This window comes from Chiloscyllium plagiosum, unplaced genomic scaffold, assembly GCF_037043375.1.
Source record: "Chiloscyllium plagiosum isolate Xiang-an unplaced genomic scaffold, Cpla_swu_hap1 HiC_scaffold_9, whole genome shotgun sequence".
Taxonomy (NCBI): domain Eukaryota; kingdom Metazoa; phylum Chordata; class Chondrichthyes; order Orectolobiformes; family Hemiscylliidae; genus Chiloscyllium; species Chiloscyllium plagiosum.
The window spans coordinates 20,622,634-20,643,681 of NW_028270147.1; the positions used below are offsets into that span (position 1 = coordinate 20,622,634).

General features: G+C 41.4%; 1 protein-coding gene across 3 annotated transcripts in view; it reads left to right on the forward strand.

The window, feature by feature from the left end:
- The window catches only part of btbd8 (BTB domain containing 8), a 104,784-nt gene that overhangs the window by 39,915 nt on the left and 43,821 nt on the right, over nucleotides 1–21,048 (forward strand). For all 3 annotated transcript variants that reach the window (XM_087990447.1, XM_043698782.2, XM_043698783.2), the window contains exons 8-10: nucleotides 7,596–7,692; nucleotides 14,379–14,467; nucleotides 14,555–14,657. In XM_087990447.1, the coding sequence (XP_087846573.1) occupies nucleotides 7,596–7,692; nucleotides 14,379–14,467; nucleotides 14,555–14,657 (289 nt within the window). The remainder of the gene's footprint in view (nucleotides 1–7,595; nucleotides 7,693–14,378; nucleotides 14,468–14,554; nucleotides 14,658–21,048) is intronic.

The window sequence follows — 21,048 nt, forward strand, 5'->3', positions numbered from 1 at the left end:
TCCAGAACTAGAGGGCATAGGTTTAAGGTGAGAGGTGAAGGATATACAAGAGACCGAAGGGGCAACCTTTTCATGCAGAGGGTGGTGCATGTGTGGAATGGTCTGCCAGAGGAAGTGGTGGAGGGTAGTATAATTGCAACATTTAAAAGGTATCCTAATGGATATATGAATAGGAAGGGTTTGGACCGGGTGCTGGCAGGTGGAACTAGATTGGGTTGGGATATCTGGTTGGCATCGACAGGTTGGACCGAGGGGTCTGTTTTTGTGCTGTACATCTCTGACACTCTAAATGGCACTCGGCACTTGACAGTCCAAGTCTGGATAATGCACAGGTCTTGCTAAGTTTGGACATGGATAGCTTCAGTACCCACGGAGTCACAAATGGTGCTGAATGTTGCACAAATAGTGAGAAGTGGGGAAGACTGAGGATATGTTGATTGTTCTCCAGATGCTCAGACCACTGGCCATTTCTGTTAGTGTACCTGTTCCAATGAACAACTGGCAGACTTCAGTAAGACCCCAATTCTGGTTCTGAAGTGCATACTCCAAACTCAATTGGTGGATACCAGGAACTTGAGTCTGTTTATTTGCCAAGATATTTAAATCAATAGTTAATTAATTGCTGATGTGGCATACAAATAATTGATTTATAAAAACATATTGTGAAACTGAATTGAAGTTTGTGGTTTTGTTTTGGTATTTTTGGCAAAAATGCTTTTGCTTAGAAAAAGTTTGGGGGGTGGTGAGAAAAGCTGAAAATGACTCCATCTTGAGGTCGTTGTGTAAGAAGTTGGTATTTTTTTGAGCTGCGGGCAACGATCTTTTAGATTTTTAACTGTTCGACAAGAAGTGAAAAGAACAAAATGATCGTGCCTTGACGTTCAGTTGCAATAAGTAGGTTTGTATCAGAAGTCTGAACCTGTCTTAGAGTTGTAGTATGAACTTTGCCATTGTTAGAATTCACGTGACTCTGGGTTATAGTCCAACAGGTTTATTTGAAATCGCATGCTTTCGGAGTGCTGCACCTTCGTCAGGTTCGTCGTCATTGGTAGGGCATGAATGGATTACAGCGGAGCAGCTGTCTGTTTTATACTCTGCTTGATCATCTCCTGCCATGACTGAGAAAAATAAGGTTGAGTCGTCCATTTTGTGCTATTGCCTCCTGAAAACCCATGATCCCATTGGATGTCATCAGAGAAGGAGGGGAATAAAAAGAAGCTGACAAAAGAGATTACTGATCGTGAGGGGGAGAGAAGTAAATGCTGAATGGGTGATAACAGGAAGTATGAATAGTTGACAATGTGTCAACTAAGCTGGGAGCAAGTCATAGAGCAGGGTGTGGAGATGGATAACAAACATGGGGGAAGATGTTATGGGCTGTGAGGCATCTAAGTGGAAGATGAGGTGGTGTTCTTGCAGCTTGCATTGAATTTTACTGGAGCGCTGCAGCAGGCCAGAGACAAACATGGGAATGGGATCACGAGTGAGTTGAAGAAGCAAGCAACTGGAAACTTAGGGTAATTTTTAACAGAGCAATGGTGTTACACAAATGCATTTTTGTGTCTCCTCTGCACTGGAGACAATGTTTGTGATCAGCGAATGCAATAGACTAGATTGAGTGAAGTGCGGGTCAAGTTTTGCTTCACCCGGAATGTGTCTGGGGTCTTGGGTGGTGAGGAGGTAAATGGGGAATTGATGTCCCTTCTGCGATTTGAATGGGAAGGTGACTGGGGGTTTGAGGGAATGGAGGAAGAATGAATGAGAGTACCCTGAAGGGAATGGTCCCTGTGAAACCTTGACAAGGGAAGGGAGGGGAATATGTCTGGTTTAGCATCCTGCTGGAAGTGGCAGAAATTGTTACACTGTTTCTAATGTACGTGTCTTTAGTCCCTTTTACAGTAAGTTTTCATTCAGAGTTGCTCATTCAGTGTCATTCTGCTTTAAAGCCATAGAAAATAGTCCTTGGTCGCATGATATGACCTAATTGCCATTTTGGAACATCCCCTCCCAGCACCCCCTCATAGTGATGACTCGAGAGGTCAACAAGAAGTAAAAATGTTTGAGAATGGCATTTTGTCAGTTTTTTTTAGTCTAGCATTTATCACAGCAATTCAAAAGAATGTCATATTGAGGGGAAATACTGAGGAGAGTGCTGATCAGTTACCAAGTGAACTCTGGTGGAGGTAGTGCTATGGCGACTCACTTGATTGACAATTCCCAGTCCAGTGGGATACCTCCACCTCCACCTCTATGCAGGGACCATTCCCCCAGGGCACCTTGATCCACTCTTCCACTCTCGCCACCATCCCACAGCATCTTCCTACACGATTGCACAAAGTGTAGTATCTGCCCACTTACTTCCTCCCTCCTCTCTAATCAAAACTCCAGACACAACTTCCAGGTGAAGCAGTGATTTACCTGTACTTCATTTATTCTAATCTACTGTGTTCATTGCTCACAATTTGCTCTCTTCTACATTGATGAGATCAAATACAGACTGAACAACTGTGGAACATCTATGTTCTGCCCACAGAAATAACCCTGAGCTTCCTATTACTGACCATTTCAATAGACCAAGTTGTTTCCTGGGAGCAAGTGAGGATTGCAGATGCTGGAGATCAGAATCGACAGTGGGGTGCTGGAAAAGCACAGGTCAGACAGTATCCGAGGAGCAGGAGAGTAGACGTTTCAGGCAGAAGCCCTTCATCAGATTCTTGAAGTGCTTATGCCCGAAACGTCGATCCTCCTGCTCCTCGGATGCTGCCTGACCTGCTGTGCTTTTCCAGCACTACACACTCAAGTTGTTTCCTGGCCAACGTGTCTGTCTCTCATTTGTGGCAGTGCTCCAGTGAGTCTTAGCACAATCTGGAAGAACAGCATCTTCTTTTTCACTGGAAAATTCTGCAGTCTTGAGGATTCTATCCAGTTCAATAATTTTATGGCTGAATGCCACCTTCCATGTCCTCCAGTCTTGTCAATTCATGGCCACTTTCAGCGGGGGAAAAAAATGTGCTTGCTTCTAGACCCCAGTCACAATTCTCCTTTCTCCCTGGCTTACCATATTCCATCCCTTTGTCTGCCCAACTTTTGTTCTTTCTCCCTGGACTCCACCTCGATCTATCATTTACATCCCACCTCCTGCCAAATCCCTGTGTTTATTATACCACCTATTCCTAGCTACTATCTAGTTCTGAAGAAGGCTCACTGGGCCTGTATCATTAATTCTGCTTTCTTTGCAGAGATTCTGCCAGACCTGTTGAGTTTCTCCAAACATTTCTGTTCTTGCTATTGATAGTTAAATCTAAAACCAAGTAGTTTGACTCTGGTTAAGTCTTGCCTTGAGAATTGACTTAGCAAATCGCTGTCACTTTTTGTTTAGTTGTCATGGATGCAGTGCATGTACATGTTTTGTCTGTAGTGTAATATTATGTATATCTTCTGTGCTACACTGAGAGCCCAAACAATAATAATCCTAAATTGGTTGCTTGCATAATACTTTGCATACTTGAGATTATCTGGCAAATGTTGTTCCACTATTGGACACTGCACTACAGATATTGGTTTGCTCATTAATTGGTATTCTTGTAAACTTATCTGCAATAGAAGTTTTTCAACAAAATATGTCTTTATTTAACAGCTGTTTTGATAAATTTAGGAATGATCAGCATTTTCACGTGCAGGGAATATGTTTTAAGATTCTGTTCCATAGGACCTAAGTACAGTAATCGGCGCTTAAGGATTGTGCCCCTTAAAATTAGACTATAGGTGCAGGAGTAGGCCATTCTGCCCTTCGAGCCTGCACCACCATTCAATATGATCATGGAATGCAGCTACAGTGTTGTGGGGAATTACAGTACATTGTGGCATCGGAGTATGAATAGAGGCTGAAAGAGGAAACTGTTTAGACCCACAGCTTTGCAATTTAAAAAGAAATTTGCCTCCGAGTTGAAACTTATTTCGTTACATTTTTCTAATTCAAGTTAGATAAGACTATTTTTGTAGTTATTATTTAGGTTTCCATTTTTGAGCAAGCTCAAGCATTTTGTGTCCAGCAACTATAACGGTCTTGCATTTCTGCTCTGCGCTGGATTTTGGTGAAGTTTGTTTGAAATCAGCAAAATAATCAGGGAAAAAAAAAAGAGGTTGTGTAATCTTGGGTGCAAAGTGAGTTTCCATGATCTTTAGTTTTCAGAAAAGATGGTCAGGGACTTCCCTCGTAACTAGCTAAATCCCCAGATTGAATTGGGAAATTTCAGATGGCTGTACTCCAGTAAGCTAACAAATGGTTATAGAAGCGTAGAAACAATAGACAATAGAGACTAGGTGCAGGAGTAGGCCATTCAGCCCTTCGAGCCTGCACCGCCATTCAATATAATCATGGCTGATCATTCCTAATCAGTATCCTGTTCCTGCCTTATCTCCATAACCCTTGATTCCACTATCTTTGAGAGCTCTATCCAACTCCTTCTTAAATGAATCCAGAGAGTGGGCCTCCACTGCCCTCTGGGGCAGAGCATTCCACACAGCCACCACTCTCTGGGTGAAGAAGTTTCTCCTCATCTCTGTCCTAAATGGTCTATCCCGTATTTTTAAGCTGTGTCCTCTGGTTCGGCACTCACCCATCAGTGGAAATAGGTTTCCTACTGCCAGAGTGTCCAATCCTTTCATAATCTTATACGTCTCAATCAGATCCCATCTCAATCTTCTAACTCGAGGGTATACAAGCCCAGTCGCTTCAGTCTTTCAGTGTAAGGTAATCCTGCCATTCCAGGAATTGACCTAGTGAACCTACGCTGCACTCCCTCAACAGCCAGAATGTCTTTTCTCAAATTTGGAGACCAGAACTGCTCACAGTATTCCAGGTGTGGTCTCACCAGGGCCCTGTACAGCTGCAGAAGCACCTCTTTGCTTCTATACTCAATTCCTCTTGTTATGAAGGCCAGCATGCTATTAGCCTTCTTCACTACCTGCTGTACCTGCATGCTTGCCTTCATTGACTGGTGTACAAGAACACCCAGATCTCTGTACTGCCCCTTTACATAAATTGATTCCATTGAGGTAGTAGTCTGCCTTCCTGTTCTTGCTACCGAAGTGGATAACCATACATTTATCCACATTAAACTGCATCTGCCATGCATCTGCCCACTCACCTAACTTGTCCAGGTCACCCTGTAATCTCCTAACATCATCACTTTTCACCCTGCCACCCAGCTTTGTATCATCAGCAAATTTGCTAATGTTATTGCTGATACCATCTTCTATATCATTAATATATATTTTAAAAAGCTGTGGTCCCAGCACGGATCCCTGCGGTACCCCACTGGTCACTGCCTGCCATTCCGAAATGGAGCCGTTTATCACTACCCTTTGTTTCCTATTAGCCAACCAATTTTCAATCCAATCTAGTACTTTGCCCCAATACCATGCACCCTAATTTTAATCACTAACCTCCTGTGTGGGACTTTATCAAAAGCTTTCTGAAAGTCCAGGTACACTACATCTACTGGATTTCCCTCGTCCAACTTCATAGTTACATCCTCAAAAAATTCAAGAAGATTAGTCAAGCATGATTTCCCCTTCATAAATCCATGCTGACTCTGTCCTATCCTGTTACTACTATCCAGATGTGCAGTAATTTCATCCTTTATAATAGACTCCAGATCTTTCCCACCACTGAGGTCAGACTAACTGGTCTATAATTTCCTGCTTTCTCTCGCCCACCTTTCTTAAAAAGTGGTATAACATTAGCCACCCTCCAATCCTCAGGAACCGACCCCGAATCTATTGAACTCTGGAAAATAATCACCAACGCATCCACGATTTCCCGAGCCACCTCCTTCAGTACCCTGGGATGCAGACCATCAGGCCCCGGAGACTTATCAACCTTCAGACCTAACAGTCTCTCCAACACCAAATCCTGGCAAATATAAATTCCCTTAAGTTCAGGTCCTTCAGCCACTGTTAAAAACATTCTACATAGGAGCATTAGTAGGCAATTTGACCCTTCTGAGACTGCTCCCCCATTCAAAGTGACCGTGACTGTTCAGTGGTTCAACTTTTAATTTTTTTAAGTCATTGTGGATCATTTCAAATCAGGATACCCACACGTAATGAACTAGACACTCTGCAGAAGGGTCTGTGGATTCAAAATGTTAACTCCACTTTTCTCTCCACAGATGATGCCAGACCTGTTGAGTTCCTCCAGCAATTCCTGTTTTTAACTGATTAAAGCTTTTATATTTGTGGCATATTTGGCTGTTTTGTCACCACCCTTATTACATCGGATTAATTTGAAAGCAGAAGTCTTTTTCAAACACAATGCTTTTTAACACACTGCTCTGTTGCATTTACCCTAATTGCAGATATTGCTTATTGTAGTGCAGGTAGTTTTCCTATAATGCGGTAGTTGCGTTTGCGTGAGACACCATTACAGAAATTTGCGCAATACAGCATTCCCCCCACGTACCCACGGGGGATATGTTCCAACACCAACCGCGGATAGTAGCAAACCCATTCATTTAAATGGGAAACCTACCTCCCCGGTAGTCCCTTGGTCCCTGGTTCTGGAATGTTCCATGTAATATGTTCATGCCGTGGTAAACCACGGGTAACTGTAACCGGACCCACTGATATCGAGGTTGCCTTGTGAAAATAATGGGGTCTATGGGGAAAACCGGGTTAAGGGCGAACTACCAAAAGTATCAGTAAAAATTGAAACAAATCTCATTAGTTTAACACAAATGATACAGTCTAAGTAAATCTTTAAACTCATATTTTAATGAAATAATGCAGTAAATTTAACACGTTAACACTAAAATCACTGACTACAGTACTGTACCTTTCACGAAGCTCTTTACCAGAAAGTGCGCAAGCTGACTGACCCACGTGATGCTGACGCAGAAGTCCTGTTCCCCTCGATTCTACCCCAGTTTGAACTAAAGTTCTTTCTAAACATAGACTACAGTTTCCCAGTTTCAAGGCTTGCAGAGCTGATTGCATTCCTATTTTAGCTGAGCACACTAAATTTGCATTTTGCAGATAGAGGATACTGAGGCTGGATTTTGTGGTTCAGCTAGTTCTGAGGATGGAATTGTGTAACGGCGAACGGGAGTTTGCTTTATTTTAAAAAAAACCCTGCAACTCACAAATCGCGTTACAGCCAAATCATGTTTAATAAACGTGCGTTATAGGAGAACTACTTCTATGCAAATAAGTTTGAATAAAGGCTTGTATGGAAATTCAAACTTTGGAAAACTAGCACAATTTCACATGTGATTTTCATCCCAATTGCAATGATTGATTTACCCCAAAGTGGGAACTCTACCTCAAGTAATAAACCATTTCAAAATGTGCATCCAGTATTTGGGGGACATTGCTAAATCTGTTGACAAATATTTTCCTCAGCATATTGAGGAGGAGATCAATTGTTATGGGTCCATTGGTCACATACATGCTACACCTACACTCTGATGATTCTGGAGATCATTAAGTAAAATATGAACATATGCAGTGCTGAAGAAACCCAAACAAAAAATGTATGAAAGATGACAAATTGAGTAAAACTCAATGGTAACTTGGCATTTTTTTTCCTGCAGTTCAGTGCTTACGTTAGCAGATATGTACAACTTGGATGGGTTGAAGAAAGTAGTCCTACATGTTCTGAAGAAAGATTATTGCAAGTTTTTTCACAAGGTAACATGGTATTTTCTATCATGGTGATTGTGCAGCAGTCTATCAATGCCCTCTTTACGCTGAAAGTAATCATTTATGTTTTCAGGTGTTAGTGCTGTTTTTCACATTTTGTTTCATTTTGGGTTTTCTGCATTCGTGCTGCTGTTCTGGTTAGGGAACATCTTCCATATTGGAATCGCAGATATGAAAGACTTTGTTTTGAAGAGTTTTCACTGACTGCATGTGTTTTGCAAGGCTTTGAATTTAAATATTTGGCAGTTGCACAGGCTTCTAACTTTTGAGGTTGAGCTGCTTGAAGTTGCAGACTGTGACATACCAATAATTCCATTTTTAAGATAAATGCGGCACACCTTTGCGACTTCAACTTCAAAATGTCCTATTTGATTGTAAGCTGTGTGGACTGTCTAAATTAGCTCCTGTTAACATAGAACATAGAAGAATACAGCGCAGTACAGGCCCTTCGGCCCTCGATGTTGCGCCGATCCAAGCCCACCTAACCTACACTAGCCCACTATCCTCCATATGCCTATCCAATGCTCGCTTAAATGCCCATAATGAGGGAGCGTCCACAACTGCTACTGGCAGGGCATTCCACGAACTCCCAACTCGCTGAGTAAAGAACCTACCCCTAACATTTGTCCTATACCTACCCCCCCTTAATTTAAAGCTATGCCCCCTTGTAATAGCTGACTCCATACGTGGAAAAAGATTCTCACTGTCAACCCTATCTAAACCCCTAATCATCTTGTACACCTCTATCAAGTCACCCCTAAACCTTCTTTTCTCCAATGAAAACAACCCCAAGTGCCTCAGCCTTTCCTCATACGATCTTCCTACCATACCAGGCAACATCCCGGTAAACCTCCTCTGCACCCGTTCCAGTGCCTCCACATCCTTCCTATAGTATGGCGACCAAAACTGCACACAATACTCCAAATGTGGCCGCACCAGAGTCTTATACAACTGCAACATGACCTCAGTACTCCGGAACTCAATTCCTCTACCAATAAAAGCCAGTACGCCATATGCCTTCTTCACCGCACTATTTACATGGGTGGCAACTTTCAAAGATCTGTGTACATGGACACCAAGATCCCTCTGCTCATCCACACTACCAAGTATCCGACCATTAGCCCAGTACCCCATCTTTTTGTTCTTCTTACCAAAGTGAATCACCTCACACTTAGCTACATTGAACTCCATTTGCCACCTTTCTGCCCAGCACTGCAGCTTATCTATATCCCGCTGTAACCTGCCACATCCTTCCTCACTGTCTACAACTCCTCCGACTTTCGTATCATCCGCAAACTTGCTCACCCAACCTTCTAACCCCTCCTCCAGGTCATTTATAAAAATGACAAAATTTGGTGTTCTATTCCACTAAACCCTCACCATGATCAGTTTACAATTCCCCTCTCACTAATTGTCTCAGTGAAGCCTTTTCCTGTGTGTGTGCGCACACATATAGCTGTTGAAAGCCTTCCTTGGTCTTAATCCAAGTGCAATGCATATTGTTCTTCCCACTAGCTAGTCAGCCAGGCAGCAATATGCATTGAAATTTAGGATTAACTATTCTACCTGGTTTCATTTCAAACTTTAATGTTTTGTACAGGCAACAGTGACATTCCTCAGAATTCCAGTGGGCGACTGCAAAATAAAATTCACTTTACTTTTTTTATTCATTCCTGTTGATGCTAATTTTAGCTCCTTAGACTTCTGCTTGTCCTTTATTTTTGTGGCACATCTCCTGTCTCTGCTGGGTTTTTTTTTCCCCATCAAGATTTTGGTATTCTTGGAACTTCGCTTAATGAAATCTTCTGCAGTTAAATTGTTGCCACCATTGCTAGGTGGCTCAGTGATTAGCACTGCTGCCTTGCAGCACCAGAGACTCAAGTTCAAATCCACACTTGGGTGACCATCTATGTGGGTTGCACACTCTACCCATTTTTTCTTGTTTCCTCTCGGTGCTCCAGTTTCCTCCCATAGTCCAAAAATGTGCAGGTTAAGTGGATTGGCCATAGGAAATTGCCCGTAGTGTCCAGGGATGTGCAGGCTGGGTATGTTAGCCATGGGAAATGCTGGGTTACAGGGATATGTAGTGGGATGGGTCTGAACGGGAATCTCTTCAGAAGGTTAGTGTGGACTTGATGGGCTGAATGGCCTGCTTCCATGATGTAGGGGCTGCTAGAAACCATCAAGGAAAATGGGAAAAGGCATGAGCCATTCAGTTCTGAGTCTTTTGATTAAAACATGTATCGTTGATGACAACGATTGCACACCTACCTTGTTGGTACAGTTGTTTTTGATAGTGTTCTGACTGTAAGTGTGAGTAACCTGTGTTTAATTGTGAGCCTGATGTGATTCTGCAGTAATTGTATTGAATAAGGGAATTCTTTATAAGCCACAGCATGTAACCAAATTAACCTAAGCTTGAACTCTGTGGATTTATTTTTCACTTGAAATTTTCAAATGAATTTATTATTTTTGAGTCAGGACTGTGAATTTAAATTCTAAACGTGGAAGTTTCCAATTATAGGTTAGCCGGAGTAGGTATAAGATTGGTGTTAATGCGGCATAAATCTGACTGTTTGTTTGCATTGTTATTCTCTACTCACTGAGGAATTCGCAAAGGCAGACATCAACTCCATTCTAAATTCTTTCCAAAAAGCATCAGACACAGATCAGATTGAATTAAGCAAAGCTTTGTTCTCATCCATAGGATGTGACTAGTGGTGTTGCCAATGATCTTTTCTAGGACCTTGACTTTTCACTAGATTTATTAATGACTTGAATGGTTGGATGAATAGATGACTGTATATCCAAATTAACAGATTGTATCATTAGGAGGCACAGCCAAAACAAAAGGGTCTACAGATTGAGTCAGTAGTGGACAGGACAGTGATAAATTGTGTTCACAGGAACTGAGAGTCATCCAGTTTGAATCCAAGCAAGGCAAGTTAGAATCCTTATTTTTATTGATGGAAATGTGTTGCTGGAAAAGCGCAGCAGGTCAGGCAGCATCTAGGGAACAGGAGAATCGACGTTTCGGGCATTAGCCCTCATTCCTGAAGAAGGGCTAATGCCCGAAACGTCTATTCTCCTGTTCCCTAGATGCTGCCTGACCTGCGCTTTTCCAGCAACACATTTCCATCTCTGATCTCCAGCATCTGCAGACCTCACTTTCTCCTCCTCATTTTTATTGCAGAGAATGTGGTAACTGTAACAGAACAAAGATTTGGATGGCTATATTAGCAACTAAAAGTTAATGGGTACAGTCAAAGGTAATTACCATAACAAGTGGCCTTTATCTGAGGTTGAGGTGGAGTTATGTTTCAGTTCTACAGGACTTTGTTCCAATGCTATTTGGAACAATTGCATTGTTTTCAGCACTGTTTCACAAAAGCATAAATTGGTCTTTAAGGTAAAGTCGCCATAGTCCCAGAGGATCACAGGACACTTTTTCTCTCAATAGAGAGCTGACAAGTGCTGGTTTAACCGGAGGTCACCATGCCTCGGGCATGGGATGAGGACTTTCATGGTAACCTCAGCCGGTGAAAGAATTGACCTGTGCTGTTAGCATCACTCTACATCGCAAACCAGCCATCCAGCCAACATATCCAATAGGTGTGTTGTACTTGGACTTTGAAGGGGTTCTTTTTCAGGATGGTGACCTGAACCTTGAGGTTCCATAGGGATTAGTGCAACTGTTTACAATCTATATTAATGTTTTCAGATAAGATGAAAATAAGTTTAAAAAGTCACGCAACACCAAGTTATAGTGTAACAGGTTTATTTGAAAGTACAAGCTTTTGGAGCGCTGCTCCTTCATCAGGTTGCACTCCCAAAGCTTGTACTTCCAAATAAACCTGTTGGATATAATCTGGTGTTGTGATTTTTTTTTAAACTTTGTCCATCTCAGTCCAACACTGGCACTTCCACATCCTAAAAATGGGTGGCGAGGCAAGTTGCAAGAGGAATACAGTTTGGAGATGTTAATAAGTGGGCAAAAAGTTGGCAAATGGAGTATAATGCGCGACAATGTGGAGTTGTTAAATTTGGAAGAGAGAACAAAAAAAAGTAGATAATGAAGGAAAACTGCTGAAATCTGCAACACAAAAGGACTTGGAGTACTTGTGCACCAAACAACACAGAAAGCAAACACACAAGTGTGGCAGGTAATCATGAAAGCTAATGGAATGTTGGCCATAATTTCAAGGGTATTAAAGTATAAATGGGGAAATATTACTGCAATCGTACAAGGTATTGGTGAGACCAGTTTGGAATGCTGTGAGCAGTTTTGGTCCCATCATTTAAGGAAAAATATTCAATTGGAAACAGGTCAGAGAAGGTTCGTTAGGATGATCCTTGGTGTGGAAGGATTGCCTTATGAAGAAACTCTATGCTCATTGAAATCTAGAAGAATGAGGTGTGATCTCATTGAAATATACGGGGTTTTTAAGGGGCTTGATCAGGTAAATGTTGAGAGAATGTTTCCCTTAACTGGACAGATGAGGACTGGAGGACATGGTCTCTGAATAAAGTGTTGCCAATTTAACACTAGGATGAGGAGGAATTTCTTCTGAGTTGTCTTTGAAACACCTTGTCACAGTCCTTGTGTATATTAAAGGCTAAATAAATTCTTAAGGGTTACAGGGAAATGGCAGGAAAGTGGACATGTAGAGTGTCACATCAACCATGATCCTATTGAATGGCAAAGTAGGCTTGAGGGACTAAATGGCGTACTCCTTTTCCTATTTCTTATGGTCTTGTGGATCCTGTACTGATTTGAGGTTACCATTAAAGTCCTGCCTTCTCAACCTCTCCCCATACCCAAGGACATGGTCCTCAGATTAAGCTAACCACTAAACATCTCTCTCTCTCTGCCTCTGTCTGTTTCACTCTCTCGCTCCGCTTTGAGAAAGCGACTCTATGGTCCTTGGGGATGATGGTGACTTTTTTTTATTGGATTTTTAGGGCGTGCAGGGTGGCAGCATCCATTCTGGAATGGAACTGGGATCTGGGGATTACGTGGAGGTAGCATGAATTTGATGGGTATTCCCTTGAGTAGCGAATGAGGGGTAATTTCACGAAGTTTTAAAATACTGGAAAAAGAAAGGATTCAGTATGATCGATATGGAGAAAGTACTTCCCCTGAGGGAAATGGGGAGCAAGGGGCTATTGAAGAGGGATATGAGAAAGCTGCTTTCAAAAAGGGAAGTAGAAACCTGGGATTTTCTTCCTGCCAAAAATGCCTGGAAAATCGTGATGTTGCAATACGGATTTTTCTTTTGCTTAGAGAGATATAACTTGTGGGAAGCAAGTGCAATTTAAGGTTCCAATCTGACTGAACGGTAATACAGATTTGAGACTGAATCATCTACTTTTTCTTTGTTTGGCAAAATTCTAATTGGTGTTTACTTCCACGTTTGGGTTTTAGGTAAGACACATGCCATTTTATTTAGATATTCTGAAAGTTTAACTGGCCATATCATGTCAGTAAAGTGCAATGAAGGTAAATTGGAAGCTGCAAAGTTGAGGCCAATAGATTCCAAAAACAGTTTGGTCATCGGTTTTATTTGAATTGAATCCTTTCACGAAAGCAGACAAGATAGCTATAATTTTCTTAAATTACACAATTTGTCTGAGGTCAAAGTTGTTTTTTGTATCAGGTGTACTTTTAGCTGTATCCACCCAGTATGTATTAAATGATGATCCACTTGCATGTTACCAGTACTCTTGCTATGATTTCAGAGGCGTTGCAGTTGACACCTTGATATCGGCTGATAATAGCCTCACCGTGCAGGCAAGAAGTCTCCAATAATAACTTTGCCCATTTTCCAGCAACTGCAAGATGTCCATTTGTTCCCCAGCCCCCACCTTTGATTTAATACACCAGTACTTTATTGCCACACCCAGTCACTGTTTGTTACACACCTGCTGTGGTTTCAAGGGGTCCGTTGTATAATGAAGCAAGTAGTGACCTTCAATTCTTCAGAGATTTCAGTAACTTTCTTGTTGCTGGTTTATAGACTTTTTTTATTTCTAGAATTATTTTTGGAATTTTATTTGTACCTTTTTTAAAACCGATTCTGCTTCTTTGCGATTGTTATAATTGTGAATTTTTTTTTAAAACAACACCAGCAGACTTGAGTCAATAGAGGAACAACTGTTTGCACAGAATGAGTCTCTTTGATATTGCTGAGTAAAACATGGACCCGCGTGTTTTCTTTTGAGACAAAGATGACATATTTGCCAAACAAATCAAATTCGAGCTTGAACTTGATTTGCAGTAGAAACTGTAGAAGAGTGTGCTGCTGGTAAAGCACAGCAGGTCAGGTAGCATCCGAGGAGCAAGACAGTCGACATTTTAGGCATAAGCCACATTCCTGATCAAGGGTTTATGCCCGAAACATCAACACTCCTGCTCCTCGGGTGATGCCTGACCTGCTGTGCTTTACCAGTGCCACAGTTTTCAACCCTAATCTCCAGCATCTGCAATCCTCACTTTTTCTCTTGGTAGAAACCATAGCCTTGAGATGTTTGCCCTTTTGTTTAGATTGTTAAAATGTAAGTGTTATATTACCAGTGCACTCATGGAGAGAGAGATATTTTAATTTTAGATTGCATTTTGTAAGTGCAATCTATTTGCCTTGTTTCTTATTGATTTTCTTTTAATTAATTTATAGCCTGTTATTGGAATGCAGCAATCTATTCTGGAGTGCCTGCAGATATCTCATTCTATTGGAATTGATGGCCTTTACAGTTCCTGTATGAGGTAAAATGATTTTTGATGTAACTTTGTAGGTGCCCAACGTAACTACTTTTTGAAACAAAGATTGCTGTAAAATTGATGTTTTTGCAGATGGATTACCAAATATTTTGTGAAATGCTGGTCTGGAAAGAATTTTGCCTGTCTTCCAGCTGAACTGCAGCGAGCCTGTTTGATGTCTGTAATCCAGTCTTTAGTAAGTATTGTCCATTAGCAGCATGTCTCATTATCAAGTTACAATAAAATCATTGTCAATTTAAAGATTGTGTATAGTAGCTGTACTATTCCAGCCAGAATAGAGATTATTGTCCAACATATCAGGACACTGCTGTTAAATTGCTGGGTTGATTTTATGCACATCATTTCTATCACATTGCACATTTTGCTGGAGACATAACCCTGGCTTTATCGGGAGACTTTATTGTAGTTTTTTTGATTCGGACTTCTCCGCAGTTTATGGAAATTTCCCATGTACACTTTACTGTTTATCAACACTCTCATCTGTTCTGAAATGAATCCCACACCACCTCGTAATAATTTCATTGCTCATTTCAGAATTCAAAGGTCTTTGGGAATAGTAGTGTAGTGGGCCATTTGACTAACACTGAACTTTTTCTTCTAAAGTATGAGCAGTAGGAGAGGTGATGGCTTAATGGTGTTATTGCTGGACTGTTAATGCAGAGATTCAGGTAATATTCCGGGCACTCAGTTTCAAATCTGGAATTAAGAGTCTAATGATGACCATGAAGCCACAGTTGTTTTGAGGAACAAAGCCCATCTGGTTCACTAATGTCCTTTAGGGAAGGAAACTGCCATCCTTACCCATGGTCTGACCTACATGTGACTCCAGACCCACCGGAAAGTGGTTGACTCTTAACTGCTCTCTGGGCAATTAGCAGTAGGCAATGAAAAGCCAGTGATGCCCACATCCCATGAATGATAGACTTTTTAAATACTTAGATTTTGCCAAAGGAGAATTTTAGTGTTATAAACTAAGAACAGAAATGTTGAGCAGATTGGACTATGAGAGGGAGAAAGAGTGTTGACATTTCAGGTTGGTTACCTATCAGCATTGTTGTTTCTCCTCTCTGCACAGATTCTGTCTCCGTCTTTCAGGAGTTTCTGATTTTTAAAGTTAGAATTCAGTGTCTGAAATATTTAGGTTTTATTAATATTTCCTGTCTTTCTCTTTTTGAAAAATACTTCAAACTACTTTTTTGCTAGCTCAAACCATGAATTGAACGTTAAATGCATTTTCTTCTCAGCAAAACTTCTTCTGTTTTGTTGACCAAATCTTCAAATTGATTTCGATTCAAAACTTGGCATTTCTGTAATCTTAATAGAAGAGATTTTCTCAATTGGTATGGGGAACAGAATTAAATGACTCCATTGCTTATTTTTGGCTGGCTTGAGGCTGAAGTTTACCTACTCATTATTTCAGGGGCGTAAGACCTTTAATTGCAGCTCTTTATCAGTCTTTTGCCATATAGTTCTAAAGAGTCCTTATCCTTGCCTTTAGCAAAATTACACCCTTGTAACTCAGATCCTCAAGGTCTTTACTTCTCTTAAAGATCCAGCACATGAAACACATTTTATTAATGGATGTAAAAGGAACAAAGTACCAAATCCAGCCCACATGATTGTGCAACGTAGGATGCATGGGTTCAGTTTCTTCTAGAAATGTTCTGTTGTGAGGGGGAAGATAAATAGCACACAGTCTTGTGCCAGCTTCATATTGCTAGTGACATTTTTAGCAGAAATTCAGGATAAGCGCAGGACGTGCTTTGTGAGGTATAGACAGTTGTGTTTTCTGCGCGAATTCGGTTGTGATATACTTTGAAGTACTGCTGACTAACATCTGATTCATCAGTTTTGAGAAAAGCCAGTGGTACAATTTGCTTTTTTAGTTCAACAAATTTCTGATTTGCCAGTGAATTTCAGAACTGTGTAAAGTGATGGCAAACAATGAGTGAGGGTCCACAGTAGTAATTGTCTTGGCTTTCCCAGGTTAGTAACTAAGTTAATTCTAATTCTTTTAACCCCCACATCCACTGATAGGCAGTTACTCAGTATAGTGTTTTACCAGAATCTGGAAGCATCAAGCATTGATTCCAGTGTGGTTGTTTTGTAGTGTTTAACAATTATATGTTGGTGGTTTTTAAGGTGATTTAAATGAGAGTATTAAGTAAAGCATGGCTACTTTGAATAACATTTCCCTTGTCTGTTTTCTTGATTTGTATGGAACTGAATGTCACTGCATTTTCTGAACAATCAATTAATTGTTTTTTTGCCTGTAGTTTTGAATTATAACAGAAGCAACCTCAGGAAACTATATAGATAGTTTTAGTGAATTTTATGGGGAAGTGACTTCTGTTTTAGAGTCCTTTTACATTAAAGTTTTAAAATGTAGTTGTGAGTATAATCTCTAGCAGTGTTTCAAACTGGCTGTGAAAGGCTTGTTATTTCTACGCAGTAGGCAGTGTGTTTATTTGAGTGAGCTTACTTTGTACAGCTTTGTTCTGAGTTATGCTTCATCATGTCATTCAAAGTTGAAACACAATTGGCTTTGCAGCTGGCAGTGAAAAAGCATTTACTTCAATAACTGAGCAGGCAGATTCTTTAATACCTGACTTTCATTTGATATACTTTTCAAACTATAAGACAAGGTTAACTCGGCAACCCAATACAACGTCATGGATTTCTTTTAATGTGATAATCGGTCTGAACACAGTCCACAGGAGGCCCTTTTAATTGCTACTTGCATATCTTAGTTGAGAAGCCTCATCACCTGTCCATTTTAATGTTGGATCCTAAAGTGTTATGTTAAAATGAGGTTGGGGCGGACAGCTTCCATAATCTGGAAATGTATGATGTAGTACAATTAGGTGCAGGTTGAATATATGTCTTCAATTTATTATGATAACTTCACACTATTGTGGAGGAATTGCCAGAACAGGCTGGTAATCTGTGGCCGCCTACTTTGGCCTTGCATTGTTTCAGTATCTGCTTGTGTCCCAGTCAAAGAGCTTCTACATCATCCTATGGAGTCAAGGATGGGGGAAGAAATCATAATGGTGGGTTAGTCTGATAAGGCAATCATTGGGTTTGTAAACCTGTTTACAGCAGAGGACACCGTGGTTTCCGAGGGGTGCTTGGCTTAACCCAGGGTGGCTCATAGTGTTTTTAGTTGTGGGCATAAAGGTGAAAGGTATTTTACTGAACTGTTTGTTGAGTGAGAGGTTGTATCCATGGCCCAGTCCCAGTCCCAATCACAAGAAGTAATAAAGGTGTGGGGAGAAAGCAGGAATAGGGCATTGAGTTGGATGATCAGCCACAATCATGTTGAATGGTAGAACAGGCTCTAAGAGTTGAATGGCTTATTCCTATTTCCTTGTTTAATAGGGAGGGTGGTGGTGGGGTTCTGGATAGAGTGATCAGGGAGATGTTTCCACTAGTAGGAGAGAATACGTCCCAAGAGCACAGCGTCTGTGAAGGAACAATCTTTAGAACTGAGATAGTGAGGAATTTATTCAGTTAGAAGGTAGTTAATCTGTGGAACTCATTGTTGCAGAGTGTAGAGGCATACTAATTGACTGTATTTAAGACAACGGTAGGTTCTTTATTAGTAAAGGGATCAAGGGTTACTGGGAGAAGGCAGGAGAATGGGGTTGAGAAACACCAGCTATGATCGAATAACAGCAGACTTGATGGGCTAAATGGACTAATTCTGCTCCTATCTCTTGTGGTCACGCTAAGTGGATTTGAGGTTTATGTCAGATCAGGAATCAAATTGAATGTCATATATAGAGGAGGGTTTACTGAGTGTAGAAGATTTGGTAATAAAATAAAGGTGAGCAGATTTGTTTACACTAAGTGTGAGTTGGCACCGTATTAGTTACTTGTTAAAAATTCCACGTATCCATGAAAAACAGTTTGAACACTAAACCACCTCCTGAGAGGCAATCTAATTATAGCTGCCTCAGTGTAACTGTTGGAGGAATGCTGTGCAGATTTATTTCTTGTTAATCTTAATCTTGTAAAGTCTATAATTTTGGAGTATTCTAACTCTCCGTAAATTAAACAATTGAGCTATGTTTGTTCTCTTGCCTGTTTCTTTTGAGGTAAGTGGAAGGAGCCAAACTTTGAGCCTGATGTTTTATGGCTAAATAAGATTTAATTAAAGATTCCACTGCCTGCCTTATGATTCAGAAAGAAGAAACTCCATGTAAATATTAAATGTCATGGTATTTGTAGAATCCTGTAGCATTAAAGAGGCCATCCCATATGTTTCAGCTCTTTAAAAGCTGAACAATTTAGTCTGACTCCGTAGCTTCCCCAGTTCACCCCTCAAATGTTATCTGCCCATCTGACACTTTCATCTTCCCTTTTGGTGTTTAATCTTTAGGAATGGGAGAAGATTAACTCTCCCATTCAACTCCCTGTTGACCCTGCCCTATCATTCAGTATGATCATGGCCAATCAAACACTTCCGTGCCTTTTACTGACCCCATTCCCATAACCTTGTAAGCTATTAGTAATCAAAAAGCTATCAATGTCTACCTTTTAATGATACTCAAAGACTGAGCTTCCATAGACCTCTGTGGTAGAGAATTCCAAAGATTAGCAACACTGATTAAAAACATTTCCTCCTCAACTTGGGCGGCACGGTGGCACAGTGGTTAGCACTGCTGCCTCACAGCGCCAGAGACCCGGGTTCAATTCCCGCCTCAGGCGACTGACTGACTGTGTGGAGTTTGCACGTTCTCCGTGTCTGCGTGGGTTTCCTCCGGGTGCTCCGGTTTCCTCCCACAGTCCAAAGATGTGCAAGGTCAGGTGAATTGGTCATACTAAATTGCCCGTAGTGTTAGGTAAGGGGTAAATGTAGGGGTATGGGTGGGTTGCGCTTCGGCGGGTCGGTGTGGACTTGTTGGGCCGAAGGGCCTGTTTCCACACTGTAATGTAATCTAATCTAAACTTGGACCCAAGAGCCATCTTCAGTTTGTGACCCCTGGTTCTAAACTAGCCAAACCTGGGGAAGCAGATTGGTGTTTGAAATAATTACAATAAAACAACACATGGACCAAATAAGGGGTGGCACAGTGGTTAGCACTGCTGCCTCACAGCGCCAGACACCCGGGTTCATTTTCCACCTCAGGCAACTCTCTGTGGAGTTTGCACATTCTCCCTGTGTCTGCGTGGGTTTCCTCCGGGTGCTCCGGTTTCCCATAGTCCAAAAATGTACAAGTTAGGTGAATTGGCCATGCTAAATTGCCCATAGTGTTCAGTGAAGGGGTAAATGTAGGGGAATGGGTCTGGGTGGGTTGCTCTTCAGAGGGTCACTGTGGACTTGTTGGGCCGAAGGGCCTGTTTCCACACTGTAAGTAATCTAATCTAATCAAATATTGAACTACAGAAGGAATCATCCCAACATCTATAAACTAAGCAGCATCAGACTGTTATTTCAATGAGCCACCACACACTGCAGCACAGAGGCACTACGCAGAGCAGAGGAAAGCGTATTCAAAATGAACGGGTACCCAATGAATACAGTCTGCCGATTTCTCGGCAACAAACCCAAACAAGCAGACAAATCGCGTCCAGAAACTCTAGCCACTCTCCCCTCACCTCAAAGACCTCTTGGAAATGACTGCCAGACTACTCAGACCCCTTGGCATCACAGTAGCCCACAAACCCACCTACACACGAAAACAGCAGCTAATGAACTTGGAAGACCCTATACAGACAACGAGCAAAACTAATGTCATTTTCAAAATACCATGCAAGGACTTAACAAACACTAAATTGGACAAACAGGCAGAAAACTAGCCATCAGAATACATGAACATCAACTAGCCACAAAATGACATGACCCCCTCTCACTAGTATCCTTACATACAAATGAGGAAGGACACCACTTTGACTGGGACAACACATCCATCCTAGGACAAGCCAAACTGAGACATAGACAAGGATTCCTAGAAGCATGGCATTCCAACTGGAACTCTATCAACAAACATTGACTTGGATCCCATTTACCACCCCCTGAGAAAAAGAACAGGAAATGATATCACCATAGGAAATGATGTCACCACAGGAAATTACATCACCAACCCAAGGAAACAAACCTAGAAAGCAGGAAACACCAGTAGTGCTTCGTCTGGAGGCTCACTGAACATGTTACCTAGTATGGTGCCGAAACATCTGAAAATGAACCTTCCAGCTCAGCTTGCAAACATACATCCAGAACCTCAACCTGAGCTACAAATAGACAATAGGTGCAGGAGTAGGCCATTCTGCTCTTCGAGTCTGCACCACCATTCAATGTGATCATGGCTGATCATCCTTAATCAGTATCCTTTTCCTGCCTTATCTCCATAACCCTTGATTCCACTATCCTTGAGAGCTCTATCCAACACTTTCTTAAATGAATCCAGAGACTGGGCCTCCACTGCCCTCTCGGGCCGAGCATACCACACAGCCATCACTCTCTGGGTGAAGAAGTTTCTCCTCATCTCTATCCTAAATGGTCTACCTCGTATTTTTAAGCTGTCCTCTGGTTCAGCACTCACCCATCAGTGGAAACATGT